The 22,003-nt window shown below is 36.2% G+C and overlaps 1 protein-coding gene across 1 annotated transcript in view; it reads left to right on the top strand.

Annotated features, from left to right (window-relative positions):
* The window catches only part of KIAA0825, a gene marked incomplete at both ends in the record, with an annotated part of 341,894 nt that overhangs the window by 132,880 nt on the left and 187,011 nt on the right, over positions 1-22,003 (top strand). Inside the window, 5 exons of the mRNA XM_079701596.1 lie at positions 390-614; positions 7,460-7,868; positions 11,925-12,084; positions 16,362-16,520; positions 18,315-18,409. Of these exons, the coding sequence (XP_079557722.1) occupies positions 390-614; positions 7,460-7,868; positions 11,925-12,084; positions 16,362-16,520; positions 18,315-18,409 (1,048 nt within the window). The remainder of the gene's footprint in view (positions 1-389; positions 615-7,459; positions 7,869-11,924; positions 12,085-16,361; positions 16,521-18,314; positions 18,410-22,003) is intronic.

Raw genomic sequence — 22,003 nt, forward strand, 5'->3', positions numbered from 1 at the left:
ATAATCATAATTAATTTCTTAGGATAAAGTTCCAGAGAAGGAATAAATGTATTAAAAGGTAAGTAAAGTGTTAAAGCTTTTACTATTATTGTCAAGTTGTCATCTAAGAAGGTCATACAATTTATATATCCACCAGTAGAGTCCCCAAAGTACCAGCAAATGCTGGTATTCACTGTTATTTTAACTACCATTCCCTTTATTACCAAGCAGTAACTTTTTTTTTTTCAAATGTCTATGGACTGTTTATCAATTACATGATTTCTAGGCTAAAAGCAGCTTTCTTTTCCTATAGCTTTAAACTAGATTATTGAGAAGCTGAATTCCCAACTGAACAGGGCACAGAATATTTCCAGATTCTGCTAACTGTAATATGCTGTCTGATTTTAAAGTCTCAACGTGCATGGAGTCTGAGGTAGAGGTCATCCGATGCCTGAGACTGGCACTGACTGACGCCGTCAAGGACATTGTGAAGCAGATAATATCTGTGCTGAGCTCTTGGAGAAACTGTGAGACAAACCTTAACAAGCACAGTGTTCTTGAATGTCTGCGTGAGAGCATTCCAAAAGAATGGAATTATACTCCAAAAGAAACCAAAAGGAAAGAATCAAGCAAAGGTACATTTGTTTTTCTTTAAGAACACACCCCTGAAGAAGCACATTTTCTAGGTTATGAGAACAAGTAAAATTCTAAAAATTATAAAATGTGTAAACTGTATTAGTCTCCTTTCCACCATGTATATTTTGGATTCCTAATTTTTGTTACTGTGAGCCATATGATCAAAAAAAAAAAAAAAAACCTAGAGATGAAAATGACTCAAATGGTTATCTTCTTTATTTAACTACCAGTTCAAAATTTTTTGTGATATTTTGTGTTCATGTTAGTATTCACAGATTAGTCACATGAGTTTGAGTAATTTCCCTTAAATCTATTGAGTAATCTAAAATTCATCCTCTCAGGAAGATTGCTCTGATATTCAGTTTAATTATTCTTTTTTTGAAGTTTTTCCTCTACAACTACCAATTATTACTTTCTTTCCTCTTGTTAATACACCTACATATGTAGCGGTTAGTTCAAAAATAGCACCCCATTTAGTAGCTACACATATTTTTCTGACAGGGTATTTTTCCCCCAATATCTATGGTTCTGGATTCAGTGCATTGTTCCTCTTCAGGGCAATACATCTATCATGTGTATTTAAGGATTATCAGTTACCTGTATTATTCATTTATTTTATTAATCAAGTCCTTTCTTCTTAAATGGTTTCTTCCTACTTAGATGTTTCTACTTTTCAAGAATTTCACAAGATTCCTTTGAATGTATCTTATCTGCTTGTATTCATGAATCTTCTTTAGGATTTTTAAAATAAAACTTTTCCCTTTTATTTTCATCTTTAAAGATGAATTTTTTTTCACTAACTCTAAGGAAACTTTCAACAGTAAAATATTCCAGCTGAACCTGCTAAAGTCAATTGAGGAAACTAGCCTTTCTTTCATTCTTCTCCATGGAGATCCTAAATAATGTGGCTCTTATCCAGCAACCTTATATACAGACTCAAATCAATTATCCATCAGTGACCTTTCATAGTAATGCTTTAATTCTGTCCAAGCCCTATTAAACAGCCTTTGAATCTAGTAAAGCCATTTAATTGAAATTGGAAAATGTCAGATTTTCATTACTTAAGTTCTTCCTCACCTGAGTTGTTGCCGCCTCTCCTTTCTAGCTTTGAGATATTTCATAGATTTTGAGCAATACAGGAAGCATGATCTATAGTTTATGTATCAATGTCATATGAGTAGCACTGTTTTGCTTGCAGCTTTCAAGTTGGTCTATTCATGAACAATTTTTTTTTTTTCCTACAAGCATTTTGGAACTCTTCCATAACGTTTCAAAGAGCCTCTGGTTCCAAAAAATGCTTACTTTGTAGATACCAGTTCTTGTAGTTTTCCTTACTAAATAATATTTTTTCATAAAATTATCACTAAGAGTAGAAGTATAACACTTAGGCAGCCATGAAGGAGTGCCAGATCGCATAAATATATAAAAGAAAGTGGTGGAGGAAAGTGATCTTATAAAGCATTTTGTGCATTCCAGGTGGATGTGACAATAGGAGAATACCATTGTTCTTCATTCCTATCCTCTTTTAAACTGACAGTGCTCAACCTTTATTTTCACTACAGTGTATAAGATAGATAATATGTACATGTCAGACACTAAGTCACTTATTCATTCAATAGATACCTACTAAGTCAGTTACTACTACATACCAGGTACTGGGGTTGGTCCAGGGATAAACTGTAAATAAGATATCCCCTCTTGGTGCTTGAAGACTAGTATAAATGTTTACAAATGGGTGCAAACACCTCAGGGGTTGTACAAGACAATTCTTTGGTCTGTGAGAAGAAAGAAAGCAAAACTACTGAAATTTCATATAGGGTGTCACTGGAACTCTCCCTTGGTCTGTGAGTGAGCCAGTCGTGTGTTGGGGACAATATTGTTGGGAAGGGCATGAACAGAGTAACCTTACTCCTTCATTAGCTTTCAGCGTTCAGTAATCAATTAAGGTTGTCCTTTGTATTTCAGAATTTAGTTTTAACAAAATTAATCCTCACAGAACACACAAGTGGCTTTAACATATTCCTGTAAATCAACAAATAAACTGCGGTTTAAAACTATTACAGGGAATCCAAGGGAGAGCAAACAATGACAAAGTAAAAAAGCCCACACTTAGGAATATTTCTAACATGAGCTGTTTCTCAGCCATATTATAAGGTAGAACATTGATAGTTGGATCAGATTTGGCCAAAAATAAAATAAAAAAAAATAAAAATGGAAATTTGTGGGAAAACCATTTGAAACATGGCTTGTTAAACACGAATCCCTCCTAAATGAGTATTGTGCCTTGAGATAGAGATATCTAGCTAGAGATAGTTTGAAGTCATCTTGATTAGCCAAAGATTTCAAGACTAAGCATCCAAAACATGAAGATAAACCTCAGTAATCATTTTCAGCAGTGTTTTAAGTCAGTTGATATTTAATTCAGTACTTTGCACAATTCATCTAAATAATGAAGTGTTTAGAGACCCTTTTTTTTTTTTGAGGATTCTAACTTAATAAAAGACAAATAGTCACTAGCTTAAAGAAAAAAATTGTCCTTCGTGACACAGTGAAAATAACGGAACATGGAAAACACTATGGTGACAAACTAAAATGTATTTCTTTATTTTTTGTCAGCAAATACATAGAAAACACTGAAGATTTGAAGAAATAAATAGTACAATAAATTATACAGTGTAAGAGATTTACCAAAGAACTGAATGGAAGGTCAGATGTTTCTGATACAGCTCAGCTTAGGTATTTGCTCCCGAAGCAAATACACAAAGAATTCGCTCCCTAAGAGAAAATACACAACTAGTTGTTTTGTTTCTTCGACAGCAATTAAAGGAAATATATACCAGAAAATATATTTTCTTACCAGCAAATAACTTTTTAAATAAAAAGAATACTTTATGGGAAAACTCTGGAGTAATTGTTTTAACTAAAACAATGGATTCTGGAGAGGAAACAGAGGTAACACCACAAGGAAAATGTATTCAAGGCACCATTCACATGTGGATTGTTGAGAAAGAAACTGATGGCAGAAATACACAGAGTGTTATCAGAAGTCCTTGAGATATTTTATTTTATAAAAACCAGAAATATTCGTTTTATAAAAACCAGTATCACCCATAAAAATGTCATAGCTGCACACTTAAGAACTTAGAAATTTTTAACATGGTTCAAATATTCCAAATAAGAGTTTTGGTTATTTTTGAACACTTCTTAAAAATACAAAAATGAAATATATTTCAATTTATTTTCAAGAACAACTGATTAACATAATGATGATGAATATTTATTATTCAAATTTCAACAACAACCTTTGCCTATTTGGTGGTTGAGATTGAAAAACGAGCACCATGATTTCACAAGTTCCATGTGGGTCTACGTATATAGTCCATGTAATGGCTTTTTCACCTATGACATCCATTAAAACCAAGTATTGAAACAAACTAAATTTATAACCTGACATTTGAATCAATGTATCATGAACTGTTAAAGCCCAGATTTTTAAAATAATAAAGCATATTAAATCACATTATCCTCACTCAGTAATGTATTATTGACATTTTATACCACTAATAAAAAACATTTTTAAAGTTAATTTTAATACATTATTTGTCTTTACCTATTTCATTGTAAATTTCCTTTCTGTATGTTTTATAATCACCCAAATATATTATTACAATCAGTAGTCCATGCATAGGAAAGAAGAAATGATAAATATATAAATATACCTCTCACATTGCATTCATTTTGAGACATACATTTTTTCACACTTTATCAGCTCTGAAATTGGGATGGCTCTTACAATATATTATATATATGTGAGTTAGAAGTCAACTTATTTAAATAAAGACAGAAAAATGAGTGTGTGGCATTTAAAAAAAAAATCCTTCCCTGGTGTGCTGTTAACATCACCATAGACTCAGAGACCCTGTGATTAGTAGAATGGATTTGTCATCAGCCTAAAGGTTCTGATTGGAATTTGCCTTAAGCTTTAATAAAGTAGTTAGGGATTTGAGTACCTGCAATTCTCAGATTTTATAAATATCAGTAGAAGTACAGTTGTGAAGAGAATTGCTAATCTTCACCTGGTATCTGCTTATATTATTGTCAAATGTTTACTCACTATGTGCAGTTAAGCCCTCTTTAGGATAAACAGAATATAAGATATAATCTTTTAAGTCAAATACCTGACAGCAGATTAGGGAATATGAGACACAAACACATAAAAACAATAAAACATTTAAGATACTTTAAGAACACTGAGAAGAGTGGTCTCTTAATTTGCTTTATCTATATTTTAAGCCTCATCTAAACATATTTATTTTAATAAAAAGAAAACATTTACTGAGGAACTCTTTTTTACCAAGTATTGAACTAGGTGCTTTCATATTTATTATTTTATTTAATACAAAAGTCTTATGAGATCATTCAAATATATTTTGGACCCAGTTTTTACAAATGTATGAATACTGATCCAGTTAATTTTGAAAATGATTCTTAAGTTATCATGAATTTCTGAGGAGTCACTAGACTAGACCTATGTTTTCCAAGAGCTTTGTACTTTTTTAGAGCATAGTGACCTCTTTAAAGGTCACAAATATCTTGAAAAATCTTTCATAGTGTTAAGTTATTTTTGTTCAGTAACAACAGTAAAAAACGTTTTTCTGAAGAACTTAAAGCTATCCTCTTTAGACTTCTCACTCCGTTCCAATGTTCAAATTCAATTATGTACATAGTGGATTAAAACACTTGTGTCTGGCTTTGTGGGATACTCAAGGAGTGAGGAGATTTTCTTCCTTGCTCTTGAGGAGCTTTTAGTCTCCTTGTAAAGACAACTCATGAATATGAGGACACCGGGAGGGGGAAGGGTAAGTTGGGACAAAGTGAGAGAGTGGCATGGGCTTATGTATACTACCAAATGTAAAATAGATAGTGGGAAGCAGCCACGTAGTACAGAGAGATCAGCTCGGTGTTTTGTGACCACCTAGAGGGGTGGGATAGGGAGGGTGGAAGGGAGAGGCAAGAGGGAGGAGATATGGGGATATATGTATATGTATAGCTGATTCACTTTGTTATAAAGCAGAAACTAACATACCATTGTAAAGCAATTATACTCCAATAAAGCTGTTAAAATATAAAATAAAAAAATAAGAATAAAAATAAATAAATATAAATAAAAAATAAATATATAAATAAAAATAAAATAAAAAATAAAAAAATAAGAATATAACATAAACAGTAATAGATGATAATACAAAAGATAGTACAACATGGCACGTTATGGACCTAATTACCAACATAGTCATATGGGTAATATGTTCAAATAAATTCATAGGAGGCAAGGACTTTGAACCAAGAATTGAAGATTATGAGTGACCCATGAAGAGGAAGGGCATCCTATGTGAGAATAATGAGATATTCAGAAGGCTAAAAGCAAAGAGGATAAAATAAAGGTTCATAGAAACTGGCTGAGACTGGACTGTGGAGTGTTTTTTCAGCAACGCTCTGCAGACTGATCTCGTAACAGTGGAAAACAGCTAAAAGAATTGTAGCAGAGAAATTAGGTAATCTGGCTTTACAGCTGGGCATGGTCTGGAGCAGGGAGATGAGAGGAAAACAATGAATTTAGTTTTAGCTATGGTTTGAGTTAATGATGACTAGGACAGAGAAGTGGAATGCCCATCGGGGAGCTGAAGTCGTAGGACTGTTACCCTAGAGAAAGGCCAGGACTGAAGATTCTAGAATCATCTAGAAGAGTGGTTCTCAACTAGGAAGATGGGGACATTTGGCAATGCTTTAGAGACATTTTTGTTTGTCATAATTGATGAGGATGCCACTGGCATCTAGTGAGTGTAGGACAGAGATGCCACTAAAACATCCTACAATGCACAGGTCGGCTCCTTACAATAAAGAATTCTCCAGCCCCAAATGTCAATAGTGCCAAAGTTGAGAAACCCTGATCTAGAGAGGGAGGATCAGTAAATCCTTCAGAGAAATAACACCAAGTAAGGGAGAGTAGAATCTTCAGTCAACAGGCCAAGGACTTAGCAAATACACTTAAGAGGTGTTAGTAGAAGTGGAACTAGCGTGGGACACAAAGAAGCAGAATAATAGAGGTAAACATGAACCAGTTTGTTGACTCATTTATTCAACAAATACTTACTGAACAACTGTTATAGATGAGGTTCTAAGTGCTTGGGCTACAGGAATGCCTTCCTGGAGCTTATATTCTAGTGGATGGAGACAGATAATGAAGAAATAAAGGAGATTATTATTAACTGATGCTAAGTGCTATAATAAAGGCAATAAAATGGGATCTAATAATAGGGAGGGACTGGGGGCTGGCCTGAGAAGGGCACGAAGGGACTGCTTTACATAGGATGGTGGGGGGAGGCTCTCAGAGGAGGTGACATTTGGGCTAAGAACTAAAAGAAGAGGAGCCAGTCCCAGCAAGAGCTGGAATGATTCTGTCATGGATTCCAGGGGAAGAGGAGAAAGGCTTAAGGAAGTGCCAAAGGCCACAGAGAAGTCCAGCAGGAGTACCTTTGCATTTACTAATTAGGAGGACATTGAGCCCTTTAAACCTGAGGTCTTAGTTGATAAAAATATAAGTAATAATTCTGAATTTTCTAATCTTCATTTGTGGGAGGAAAAATTAAGTTTGGGATTTGGGGAATTTTTGGCAGTACTACAGAGGACCCCAGTAGAGTCCTGTCAGAATATGTCAGGAACTTGCTCTTTTCAACAATTTTCTCCACAAAAATTAGACATCCCCACACAACACTCAAAGCAACACAGTGATGGAACACAAATGCTAATATTAATCATACCTTTTCTTTCTTTTCTTCCCCAGGCTTCACAAGGCTTGCTGCTCAGGCAGTATCTATTGTAATCAGCAAGTTACCTACGGTGATTGCATGTTTGCCTCCCCCAGTTAAATACTTCTTTTTTCTGTCTGAGAGAAAAATGTCAAAAAACTTTGTTGAATTAAAGAAAGCTGGCCTGCTTGTCTGGAACTTGATTGTAATTATATGTCGGATATTTGAGGATGGAAACACTGTGGAACTTTTAACAGGTGCCTCCCTTGACAGATGGAGTAAAGAGAAACTTGGTTTAATCTGTGTGTGTTTGGAAAGCATCATGGGAGAGCAGACAAGTAGCCCTAATCAAATGACCCAAAAGGTCATACGGAGCATTGAGCAGCAAAAACCCAACTGGATTGAATGCCAATTGTTGAAAGCAAGGAAACTGAGCACCGAATGGTAAAGTGATGTTTTTCTTTCACTGAATTTCATCAAATACATTCACAAAAACAAAATCACCAATAAACAACCACCACAACCAACTATTGTCGGATAGGTGGCAATGGTCATTTTGCTAGCGTCATGGGAACTTTGATGAATACAGAAAAAGATAAATATTCCATTACAAACTGGATTGTTAATGTTCCTTGTCTTATTAGAATTTGAACCCCATTGATACACTGGAACATTATACTTGTTTAGTCACCATCTTAAGGTTTCTGATTAAAAGGGTGGTAGTTAAACCCAGGAGAATTTGGTTTCACTCCTTTTCAGTGTGCAAACAGGTATCTAGTGGAGAGCCTGGAGCGTTTCGTAAATGGATTGGCCATGGAGATTAAATTAAGAAGGAATTAATGGATATAAAAGGCTCTTTATTGCTTTCTGTGTACCTGATTGTCAAAAAGGTACACATTTTTCATCTGGTAATGTAAGAATCCCAGAAGGCAACTGGGGCATATCACACTCAAGCTATAAACACACCCAGCTGTTTCTGTATGAAAATGTCAGCCTTCTCATAGGTTTGTCACCAAGAGCTAAGTGATTTGTGGTATTGCGAAGATTTTTAAGGGTCCCTGATGAATTTAAATATGTACATAGAGTCCTCCTATCTTAAAAGTAGTCTTCAGTATAGAATTGCATGATATTGATAAGGGAGTTATGGTTCATGTGGTCTACAGTTCAGTAAGCCAGCCCCGCCTTTTTCTACACTCTCACACACACGGTCCCCCATTCTTTGAAAATATATTCATATTGCTAGAAGATACTATTATAACTTTCTGCCTGAAACAACTAAAAGTTGTTACTTTTAGTACATGGTAGTGATAAAGAGCACAGGCTCTGGAATCAGATGGACAAATACAAATCCCTTGTAAGTGGGCCATCTTGTGTGAGTTACAGAATCTCTCAAAACCTCATTTTTAGTGATGATACTAAGCTGGTAGTATTGTTTTGAAAAATTAAATAACATTTGTAAAGTTCTTAACATCGAGCTTAGAACTAGTGAGCATTTTTTAAAATACGTTGCACTCACTGGTTAGTAGTGTGATAACAAATACTCTTTACTGGTTTACATTAACTGTAAGACTTTATATTAATCCAAATTAATATAAGTAGTCATGTAAGTAATGTAAGAAATGTAAGTGATCATGATTTTCCTGTTCTTGTCATATGACTCCTAGAAATTTACTTGTGAGCATCCTGTGTGTAGGAATAACAATAGCAGTCAGGAAAATGCTTAGTAACATTGACAGTGGCCTTAATCTTTACATTTGCATTTGATACCAATTTACAGGCTTTAATTCAAGACTAAAAGATTAAGGCCACGTCATTATCCATAGCAGTGGGTGTAAAAGGGAGAGAAAAAAGCAGAGTAAAAATAGTGGATATGATTATAAAGTTAAATTTATGATACTGCTGAATTAGGACCGCCCTCTATCAGTAAGATCAGTTTAAAGTAATATCTGTAATATACCTGGGGCTACAGGAATCCATAAGAAAACTTTTTCCTTAAAAGTTAATTTTCGTCTAAGTTTCTTATAAACAGCACTAACACATCTGGTTATCTCCTTTAGTAGGGAATTGTCTAGCTAATATTTGGCTGATTAGCTATCTGTTGTAACACGCATCCAAAATAAAGAATTATTGATTTTTAAAAATGTTTTATAGCCCTCAAAGATTCTGAATACATATTATGTAATTTGTAATTAGCACAGTGCTATCTTTCTCAATTTCTTAAATAATATCAATGTACAAAAATCCAGATTTAAAGTTATTTCATTTATTTGACAAAGAGTTAAATTTGACTTATTAACTCACTTTAGGTAATCTCTTATGGATTTGTGTGCTATAGGAATGTTTCATCTCGAGTTTGATTTCAAGTTGATTATCTGATATACACATGAACTTCCATCTCTATGCATTTCTCGCAAATTGATGATTATTTAGTTCATAGATCTATACCATGAGGAAAATGTATTTTAAACCATGATGTCTGTATACAGGTGGAGGGTTGCCTTTGCTTTACCATAAATTTTTTTTTCAAGTATGAGAATGTAAGCACTTAAAATAGTTCCTCTGTTAAACTAAATGAGATCTTAATTCCTCATGAAGATTATCTTGTAACTACACAATATCATTTAGCTAGATTTCTTTCACTTGCACCCAGATTTAATTTTGATTTTATGGAAACTGTGAAAATAACTGCAGTGGAAAGGTGGCAGCTGTAAGCATTACTTATCTTCCATGCTGCCTAAAAACATTACTATTCATTAAAATAACCTTCACTTTGTAGTAACACTCAAGCTGTAAACAGTCAACTTAGATTCTGGAGAACACACAGGCCAAAAAGTAAAGAAACGTCTGTCTTTGCAAAGTAATTTGTCGAGTTGAAGCTTATTGTTTTTCATCGTGGTGACCCTGACTTGGCTGGCTGGGTGCATATACAGATTAAGATTAATGCAGTTATTCCTTGGCTAAGGTCTGCCTCTTTCAGGGCACATTCTCCCTAATGACATGATTGATAGGCAGTCCCAAATCCAGAGAGGAACTCATTAATCATAGCATTGACTGAATCCAATCATTTGCTTCACCTGCACAGTGATGGACAGGAAAGGATACAATTCAGGGGCTGACACTGAGACACTCTTTTGTCAGAGGGCCTCAACTTTTTCCATGTCAGCCTCTACAAAACCTGACAAGAAATTTTGCTTGCAGCCTGCATGCAGCTTCAAAAAGATATTTACAAACTTTTTTTTTATTGCAAAAAGGTCTTTTTTGTTTGCTTAAAGATTTACTCTAGCTAATAAATATCTTTAAGAGTAGGATTTGCTTTATTTTTTAGCAAGGCTTATATGATCATAAAGTTCTTTTTTTCGTTTCTTTTTAGAGAAGGATGCTTTGAAGTTACATGTGGAAGCAATATAACAGTTAATGTCCAGCAGCTGGGTATCATTTGGTTCAGTCTTCAGGTCAGCGGCACTGACTCTTAGCAGAATGAATTTTATATTCATGGCAAAATCTCAGTAATGAACTGCAGTATATAGCTGATTACACCACAGTAAATTTCATTTAGTCTGGAAAACAGTGGAAACCCATGCGTTTTCTTAAGAACACTTAGACTGCAAAGACTAACGTGATCCTAATAGCACTTGTAAAAAGAAAATTAGTATGGAATATATATGATGTAAGTTGAATATCGTGATTAATTTTACACTGGTACAGCTTGAGAATTTTTAAAAAATTATGTCATCCATTATTACTATGTAAATAATGTTTCAAATCAATAATAAGCATATGAGTTCTTATAAAAGAAACCTTTCCCACATAGAACTTGCACATTCCTGGTGTGGTTATAATAGACCCTTTCCCGGGAAGGATAAGCAGCGTAGTGACTTTTGCTAAGTTATCTGTCACCTAGAAGGAACAGGAGGGGGGCATGTATTTTTAGAAGGCAACAAGTGTCAAAAGGCCAATTTAAAATACCCAGTGGTCAGCGCTCCTGCAGGAAGCACCCAGCCTATATTTAGCATAATAGGCTCCCCCTTTTGACACTTTAATTAGTCTTTAATGTGTTCTGAGACAGGTGTAAAGAGGAATCTGCAAAAGACAGAATACCAAAGCTATTTCTGGCATCAAAGATACTCTTTATCCTCAGAGAGAAAATACAGATTATTTCTTACATGTTTTTAAAAAGAAATGTTTTGTTTTCATCCCATGATTATAGCAATTTCAACAGTTGTGGTAATGGGGAAGTGTTTTATAGATAGGAGTATAAATGCAATAAAGAAATGTTTTAAAAGAAACGATTCAATTTTTAAAAATGCTTTCAGGTGCTCAGTTCTAAGGCGCTGTTTATCTGAGCTGCAGCCTTTTGGGAAGGCTTACCTATTTGAGCAAAGTCTTTATAGGTGCTTTGAATCCGAGATTTACATCGACTCTCCACACTCAATCTCTTTGATTATTTTCCATCTTTACAGTTCTTCACCACTGATACTTATATGCTTTCTTTGTATGTAGTGCATTTATGACAATAGAGAAAAGCACAGCCTTAGAAGAAGGAGATATTGCTCTTGAACTGACTGAGCAGAAAATAAACATGATGGTCCTGGATATCTGCCACAAACCAGGTGGCAGCGAGTACCTGAGGCAAATTTATCACATCATGCGGCTCAATGAGGTAGGGAAACGGCCTTTTTACCGAGCAATTAGGTGTGTACTGGCCTGAGGCAGCGTCTGCTGGCAGCTAAGGGTTAGTCAAGGAGGTGATAATACTTCTTAAAGTCAATACCAAACTCAATATTGCATTATTAATAGAATCTATTCAGCCCCGGCTGTTCTGCATTTGTACAGCAGAAGCTTCACCGAAACAATGTCGCTTTTATTTATACGGTTTAAACAATAACATGGTTCATATACTCAGTTCAGAATTGTAGAGACTAGAGGTGTAGTATGGAAATTGTGTATGTGTGACCATTAAGCTGATGTTAAAATCTGGTATTTGTGAAATGAAGAATTTTCTGAAGAGAGATATAGCTCTTCTCCTGTAGACATCATACTCGTGTTGGTGAAGTTGAAGATTCCTTACATAATGAGAAACTTCAGAAGAATATCGAACCATATTTGGGAGCAACTAGATTAACCCAAGAAAATACATTAATGTAGGGACACTGATTAGAACCAGTCATGCTTATTCACCTCTCTGCTGGGTTAAGTGTCTGACCTTGCATGTATCTGGCTATTTTAGCAAAAATGTAAAGAGTAGGTATCTCAGTTATTTACTTGAAACAATACAAGTTTGCTAACTTAGGTTTTTAATTTGATCATACATATCTGGATTCGAATGTGACATCTAGTGTGAATTAGAATTATGTTTATATTTGCAAACACATGAATGTATTTTTTGGCATAATAAAAATTGTATAATATGAATAATGTTAAGATATAGTGTTTTATCTCCATGAGGTAGGCCTTAAAAACTGTACATTTCCAAGGAGTGAATTAACTCTACCACAGGATTTTATGACTCAGTTACATAAATGTTCTCCCCACCATTATCTATCTGAAAGTTTCTTCAAGTAAATCTTGTTTTCTGGCTTTCAGAGAGGTAATCAACCAGTCAACTTCAATGATCACCTGAGAAGGATGGAGGCCTTTGTAGCTATGAGACAAGGTCCTGTTCTTAAGGGACTGGAGCTCAGTAGCAATTGTTACAAAGTAACACAACCTGTTCATGCTTGCTAATGATCTCTCACAGCTTGTTTGAGGTTTCCATCTTGGGCAAGCAGGAAGTCTGGCCTTGGCAAACTGAAAGACCTCCATTACGGAGTCAGGGTCTTCATGGGCATGTCAACCTGGCCACCCAGATTGGCCAAAGTAACTGTGGTGGTTACAGAGGAACAGATGTTGTAGTCAGAGTACCCTCAGAGCCTTAGTAAAGTTGATTTACAATAATTCTGAGCACAACAATGGCTGGTATAGATTGCCAAACTGATAGAGGAGTCCTTTCTTTCAAAGTTCCATAACACAAGAAACATCAGTAAATCACCAGTAAGCAAAATCAACAAAAATTAAGTTGGATATTTACTGGCCGTCGGCCACCTGTTGTATTCAGGAAATCCAAAGGCTGTTTTCTCATAGAACTCGTGGAACTCTGAGGAAGTGCTTCTGACCAGGTGTGCTACGAGAGCTGATGTACGTAAGACTCTTTGCGGGAGTATCACCACATTTTGATTCAAAGTTATGAGTTTTCTTTCTCTGCAACTGAATATACTTACTGTTATGGCAACATCTATCAGGTGGGAAAGCAAGCTAAGTACTTGGTGGTTTATTGTGCTGCGTGAAATGCAGGGCTGCAAGGTTAGAGGCATAATGTAATGTGAGGATAGAATCAACGAAAGTAGCGAGGCCTCTGCCTTGACTGCTTAGACAAAGCAGGCAGTAAACACAAATAACACAGGGTGACTGAGTAACTAGCATAATACTTATGGCTGCTTTTATACTGAGGCATCGTTATGCTGTAGGTAAATTGCACCGTGACGTTTGTTCATTTGATGAGTGGCGTCATGTCTTTAGCACTTTCAGGTGTGCTGCTAAATAGTGTTCGAAGACATAAATACAGAGCATTTACACGTGAGGCCTGGGTGAGTGGAAGCATGGGTGTGCTATTGAGAGACAGGGAAGTTTTGAGAGAAGATGAGATTTTAAATGTTTGAGATAAAGGTAAGGTGTCCGAGCATAAAAGTCCAAGTGGTGGTTGAAGATGCTGGCCAGAAGCACAGATACAAGAGGCTGTGACTGTAGATTTGGTGGCTTTCAACTAGGATGGTGTTTGAGCTCATGAGGCCAGTGTATCTCTTCAGTGGAGAGCAACAGAGAAGCGAGGGGTAGAGGAATAAGCTCTGATGTAACGGCACAGGGAATATGTTCAAGAAAGGATGTTCAAAGAAAAATGTATTTCTTCTAAAGAAAGACCACATTAGCAGTACGTCTGGTTAAAGTGATGCCACAGCAAATCTGCGGCTTTTGAGAAGGGGTAGTGACAAGTGTCAATATAGCACAGAGGTCAGAGAAATCCACAAGGGAGAAAACACCATTGTGTTCACAGCTTGCAACAGAACAGAGCACTTTCTCTTTTCTGAATTGTGGAAACAGAAAAAGCCAAAACATAGCCAGGTAAGGGGAAACAGTGAGAACAATTGTTATTAGCCAAAACAAAGCAGTTTTTCAATGAATGAAAGGGGAATAATTTATTCCTTTTAAAAATTTTACTTTCAGGAATCATGATGGAGAAAAATTGTTTCTGTTCAAAAATCTAAATCTAATATAATTCTTTTCTGATGGCTTTATTGTTATCTAATAATATTTAATAAGAGTCCATGTGTGTCTGTGTGTCTGTCAGATGCTACAGAATTAATCATTCTAAAAAAGATATGGTCTACAATGAGCAGGTTTAAGAAATGTCAAGCAGGGCTTCCCTGGTGGTGCAGTGGTTGAGAGTCCGCCTGCCGATGCAGGGGATGTGGGTTCGTGCCCCGGTCTGGGAAGATCCCACATGCCGCAGAGCGGCTGGGCCCGTGAGCCATGGACGCTGAGCCTGCGCGTCTGGAGCCTGTGCTCCACATCGGGAGAGGCCACAACAGTGAGAGGCCCGCGTACCGCAAAAAAAAAAAAAAAAAAGAAATGTCAAGCAGTGTTTTTTATTGCGAGATGGAGTGTTTTAGGATCTGAAATTTGCCTTCTACAGTGAGTACAGCAGGCGTTCTCTATTCATGAAGTTACAGAGGCACAGGGAAAACACAGTGACCTGAGACCAGAGGTCTGGTTTCTTACTGATGCTACCAAGCTCCCGTGTGTGACCTCAAGTTTGTCTTCTGACCTTTCAGAGCCAACCACTGAATGTAGTGTGGGCTAGAGTTTCTCAAACTTTCATGTGCGTACTCATCTCCTGGGAAAGCTTGTGAACAGGCAGATTCTCATTTGGTTGGGCCTGAGATTCTGCTTTTCTAACACGCTCCTAGGTGAGGCTCATTTGGCTGATCCACACACCTGACTTTGAGTAGTAAGGGTTTTCAAGATGACCTCTGAAATCATTTTCAGCTCTAACTTTCTGAACCTAAGTCATAACCCTAACCTTGAAGAAAACATTATATTGTGACACACTAAAAATCAGGAGGACATTTCTGTTATATTATTTATTAAATGACTTATTAAGTATTTGATAGTTTGAGGGAAACTTTTAGTCATTTAAATTTATCATTTTCCAGAAGGAGTCTTATGAAGTAGATTATGGTTATTCACCTTTTTATTTATGGATGGAAAATGAGGTAATAATGCAGTAGATTGACTTTTTCTTTTCCTCCCCAGGTTGTCACTGGCATTTGGGGGTAAAATTAAAATTACATACTTTGAGGTTCTATTGAACCTTGATATTTTTCAGTCCACAGTGTGAAACTAGAGTTTAGGAGCTTGCATTATAATTAATTCTACATAGAGGGAGACTGCTTACAGGGAACTATCAGAGTACTTAGTTCTCTGCTGAGCATGGAGTAGGTAGCAACTACACTTAATGAATGAATGAACAGTCTTGTACTGTGAATAGTCATGCACCCGAGTTAAGTTTTGGTAACCAGACATGTTAACGTGAAGAAATGACAAGACAATGCCTATTAAAAAGATTCTGATACATCAAGCATACATTCATTATGTGAGAATTTGTTAAATGGTTTTCTAATCTATCCTATATATTAAGTGAACCTGTTTTTGATGGGTTTATTGTAATCCTGATTGGTATGTACTCTGCTCTGTTTCTTCTGAAAGTGTATTCTGTCCCGAGGCAAATAATACTGTGTAATGTAGCAAATGTGCTGAAAGAGTAGGTTTGGATATTGACCAGTTTATTCTTAAAGATAATATATGCTTCCTACCATCACGACTTGTAATTTTTTTCCCTTGAAGGAGTATTTAAAAGAACAGCTGTTTTCTATGAATGGTTCAGAGGAAAAGCCATTACGCATCCGACCTTTAAAGATGACCTTGAGGAGTGTGGAAGATCAGCCCTCTGCCTTTAACCCTTTCCATGTGTACAAGGTGTTTAGCGAAAGCATGCTTGATCAGGTATGTGGAAATTAAATAGTAAATTTAATTAAAATTTGTGGAGTTTTTTTTACACAAGTTAGAAAAAAAGTGCTTTGTGTTTGAATATTTACTCAGAAGCTTCTTTGACTAGGAAGCAAAAGGCCTTGTTCTTGTTTGTGCAAATTGACTTGGGAAAAGTTATTTTACCTTCTTTCTATTTGTCAAACGGATTCATATGTTTGGTCTGTAAACTTTGACTTTTGCCCCGGTCAGTTCACCGGGCAGAGGGAGCATCTGTTCGGCTGTGTCTCCGGCAGCCTCGAGAAACCCCGTCTTTCTTACAGTCTTCCCCTCCCTGGCTTCCCCCATCTCCCAATACACACACTCACAAAACACCTTGCAATCTTTATGAATTTATCTAATTTATCAGGTAAACTATAAAACAGTTTAAAATTGATTGTAAATAGAGCTTTGAGTTCCTATTTTAAGTGGCATGAGGTAAATTTGCTGTTTTATAACCCTAAACACATTCCTGAATTTAAAATGAATTTGTTAACGATCTTAAAGTCAGGATGTTTGGAATAAAGTCAATGTGATAAACACCACACATTTTTTAATGTCAGATAATGCCATTGTTTCAGCTGCATGTTTCATAGTCACGTTAAAAAGATCATCTTTATTCCAAAGAACTTGAAACCTAAAGTTGCTTTTGCTTTGTTCTTTTTTTGGTGCCTTTTCCCAGTAGCCTCCTGACAGACTATTTGAACTAACAGGGCAGAAGAGAAGGATTGCTTGACCTAGAGCTCTGACGAAAATAAGAATTAAAACAATGGCCTAATTCGGGATGCGGATAATATTTTTACCATGCCTGTTACAAGCCTAGTCTACATTCATCAATACTGTAGTAGAATAAGACCTTCAAATGCTGACAACCTGGGGCAGAATTCTCCTGCTCTATGACAGGATTGTAGTGCTCCATTAATCAGCAGGTGACAGGGCATAGTTCTTGTTGGATTTTAAACACTGGCCTGGATGCTTATTATCAAAACTATTTAGTGTTAAGGGGTATAAGTGTCTATAATACTTTAAAACCAAATATATTGTATAAGTTTGAGTTTATTGGCTGCCTTCCTGTGTTGTACATTAGATTCCTCCAACCATAAATAATCATTGTGGCTGTTAAATTATCCTCACTTCATTTAAATAAACGGTGTGTTGTATTCAGTTCTGAATTATGAGATTATCTTTCACAGTAATTTTTCTCCTTACTCTGTTGTGAAATTATCTATTAAATGAGAAAAAAAGAATTACTTATGTTATTTACATTTACAGGTCCTTATAATTTCCCCTTTAAAGCAGATTCTTAACCAAAAACACTAATATCCTACTCTAATTAAGCTGTGTCTTGTAATGTGAGCCATAGTACTTCCATCTTTGTTTTTTTAATCAAACTTCTGGGTGCTTAAAAAAACCCACAAAAAACTATAAATTGATACATGAAAAAGTTGCCAATTATTTTGCTTTGCTCTACAAAGAGTCACCCTTTCAGAGAAACTTGTTGCAAATTTCATTAGCTCTTGGAAGAATAACGACTCAAGAAATTGATTTATATTTTTATAAATAATGACTACATCCCCAAATGGATTTATAAATTAATTGCTGTCTTATTGGAATAAAAACCTTATTCTGTGGACATGATTGATGTTATCTGTCTAGGTCCTTGTTCTGGACCCCCCTCCTTCTTAGTTAGTCTATCACAGCTGGAGCTTTAATTTACTGATCATATTAACTCTGATTAATAACTAACAATAGCGTCTTCTCATTTATCAACAGTCAGCTATCACAAAATGGAACTGGAATTGGTCAAACTTGCTGCCAAATTATCTGGGACTGGATAAGACGACCTTCAATGTACTGCTCAAAAACAGGTAATAAGATTGGGGATTTGGGGCATGTGGCGGGGGAAGAGGATATATATCTTTTATATATAGGTGTATGTGAGTGTGTGCGTGTATATATATATATATTTGAAATTATATGAAGTATAGTTTCTGAATGCTGTTTTTCTATAGTAAGCATTTGCAGAAGGCAGGAAAACTTTTTCTGAGATGAAATTGTTTGATTTTAGTCTAAATTTTAAATATTTTTGATTTTGTGTTGTAAACACCAAAAGTTATTGATTTGAATGTCATTATAATACTATGCCTTTGTTTATAACGATTTAATGAATGCATACAAAATGCCAAGCCAAATCAACTAATCAGGGGAAACATGTAAGTAAAACTCTCATGATTGAATTTTTTTGCTTTTCAGCCAGTTATTTTGGCACGGTCTTGCTGTAGTCTCAGTTGCATACTACTTTACACACATACGCACACACGCGTGCACTTACACCCCAGGACAACCCAATAAAATGATAATGTGATTTCAGGCTAGGAGTCTATACATGTAATTTATTTTGCACAAAAGCATAAATGTTTTCTTTATATTTTGGATCAATGAATATGGCTTTTTCCCATACTTTTAAAGTTTTCAGTGAAAACAGTAAGGTGTAAATTTTAAATTTGCATTTCTCTATCAAGTATCACATTTTTACATAAAATATATATGTGCAGTTGCTTTTATTCTTCAGGTATTATCTGTTTGTTTACACTCACTTATCTTCTTTATGATCTTTGTATGTTTTCTTATCTTTCTGAAAAAAATATAAAGTATCATTTTTCATAAAAGATGATAAGGATAGTGACATACTAGAATTGTCAAATCATCCTTGAGATATCTGGGTGTACATAAGAAAATATCTTAAGAGAGAGATTTCAGTATTTCCCAGGTGGAGGTTTTAAAAAAAAGGCAGCTTTATTGCCAAGAAAAGCGGTAGCTTAGATGTGTCGTCATAGTGGTATTCCTAATATTTTACCCCTGAATGAAGCTCACCCACCCATCATGGACAAAGTTGAACAATCCAGAAACTTCCCCATCAAGGACAGCCTTCTCTCAGCAAGCTTACCACGTGGCAGGTAGTAGTTCAGAGTGCACCCTATTAATGCACAAGTCCCCCACAGGTGTTCCTAACCTGTCCCAAAGTTGCCTGGAGAGATGAGAGGTAGGGGTGGTGGAGGAAAGGCCAGGTCTTCTGTTGAATCTATGGCTACATAATGTTTACCCAGTATTAAATGTCTATCTGGAAACAAACTAGGGAAGGTAAGTCATTTTTCCCCCGCTATTTGGAAAGTTTTGAGTTTATGTAGATTAACTGTATTACAATTTACTAAGTCTTTTCAGCTGTGAATTGCTGCTTCCAGTCCACTAAATGGTAAGCTAGGGGCAACATATCCTTCAAAACTTACTGCATTTGCTCTGTATAATATTCACTTTTAAGTGAATTTGTGTTTTACTCCAAATTGCATATTGTTGTTTTTGTTTAACAACTTTAGTTATACCTCAATTAGGTTGATAGCTATTAAAGTCTCTTTCCCTGACATATTATGTGCAGGAATGAGTGGGGAAAAAGAACTCCTACAAATTTAGCCAGAAGTAACAGGTCAAAACAGTTCTCTTGGAAAAGGGTCATGAATTTTTTTTTTAATTAATTTATTTTTTGGTTGTGTTGGGTCTTCGTTGCTGCGTGCAGGCTTTCTCCAGTTGTGGCGTGCGAGGGCTACTCTTCTTTGCCGTGTGGGCTTCTCGTTGCGGTGGCTTCTCTTGTTGCTGAGCACAGGCTGTAGGCACGTGGGCTTCAGTAGTTGTGGTGCCCAGGCTCAGTAGCTGAGGCTTAAAGGTCCTAGAGTGCAGGCTCAGTAGTTGTGTGCGCGGGCTTAGTTGCTCCGCGGCATGTGGGATCTTCCTGGACAAGGGCTCAAACCCGTGTCCCCTGCCTTGGCAGACGGATTCTTAACCACTGCGCCACCAGGGAAGTCCCAGGGTCATGAATTTTTAACAGAAACAGCTAGAATCTCTTAGATTCTTAAAGAATGGTATGAAAAGCATTCTGTTCTAAACTACCACACACCACAAGCTACAATGAATATAATTGAGCTGCCTTAGAAGGATGAAAGACCCCTGAGAGTTTTTCATCTCTTTTAGCACTTTTCCATTTAAGAGTGTTATTTATGAGACTTGATTAATATTGAACTGGTAAGGAAAATTTTTTTCTGTTATTTTCTCTGAGAGACTCTCTTGTTTGGGTTTATCTGAAATGCTGATTTAAAAAGAAACAGTGCATTGAATTTTTTTTTTAATTTTTTTTTTTCCGGGCTTTCTCTAGATGTGGTGAGCAGGGGCTACTCGTCTTTGCAGTGCTCAGCCTTCTCATTGTGTGGCTTCTCTTGTTGCAGAGCACGTGCTGTACACGTGCGGGCTCAGTAGTTGTGGCTCTCGGGCTCTAGAGCACGGCATTGAATCTTTGACAACATGGTTATTTGAAATTACATATTTGAAAATGAGACCACAGAACATTGAGCTTTTAAAATGAGAGTTATATATGCTATCCTACATCCAAAAAGTGATACGTCTTACGTACAACCATGATCTTTGGGGTTAGGCAGAGCCAAAGATGAAAACCTAGAGCAGCTCAGCTGAATATGCTCAGTTCTTTTTTCCAAAAGTCAGCAATTAAACAAGTTACTTATTCCCTTTTTTCTCTCTTTAGTTGGTAATAAAGTTATACTAATCTATCTCTACACTATGGTTGAGTTCATATATAGCACTGGAAATGTTGTCTGGGAACAAACATTTGTCACAAACAAATGTCACAACAAAAGTGAAGTCAAATACACAAATATGAAAAAAGTTGAGGGAGAAGGGAATCCTTTCTATTCACCTCCTAAATTCCTTTGTGCCTGGCCTTCAAATCCAATATCATAAGCAGACCATCTGTGGACTTAACTCTCTCAAGACTAATACCCTGAGTGGTCAAGATTTCCCTCACCTCCAGAACAGGATGGAAATGGGAAAACAGTATTCCTGGGTTCTCAGGCCAGTCCTGTTGTGAGCTTACCTTAGGAAAATTATCTAAACTATTCAACTTTGGAGTTTCTCATCTTTAAAATTAAGTGATGATAATTATATATCTACTTCATAGAGATTGTTGACATAATCAAGAGAGTGCTTAAAGGATATGAAGTGGTTTTGAAAGTTTAAAATACTGTACATACTTAGAAAAATAGTAGCACTAGCAGAAAGCAGTGTTAGTGTCTGGCCAAGTAAGGAAACAGTAAAGGTCATTTGGGATTGGTAGGGTGTTGGAGGTGGGAGGTGGGGCAGTCAGGTTATACCTGAGGTCAAATATATGGAGGTTATGTACACTCCAGGCCTAAACCAATCATGAGGGTCAGAACAAGTGTCAGGTCAGAGACCAGGCAGCAGGCCCATGAGTCTGTAAGACAAGCAGTGAAAAAATGAGCAAGGAAGAGGGTCTAAAGACCGGGTGAGCCACGTAGGAGGTAAAGACTCAAGGGATGAGCACTTGAGGGACGGTTCAGGTACATGAAAGAGGAGATATGGTGGTGCCAATAATATGTGTA

This window comes from Hyperoodon ampullatus (genome assembly GCF_949752795.1).
Source record: "Hyperoodon ampullatus genome assembly, chromosome: 4".
NCBI classification, from domain to species: Eukaryota; Metazoa; Chordata; class Mammalia; order Artiodactyla; family Ziphiidae; genus Hyperoodon; species Hyperoodon ampullatus.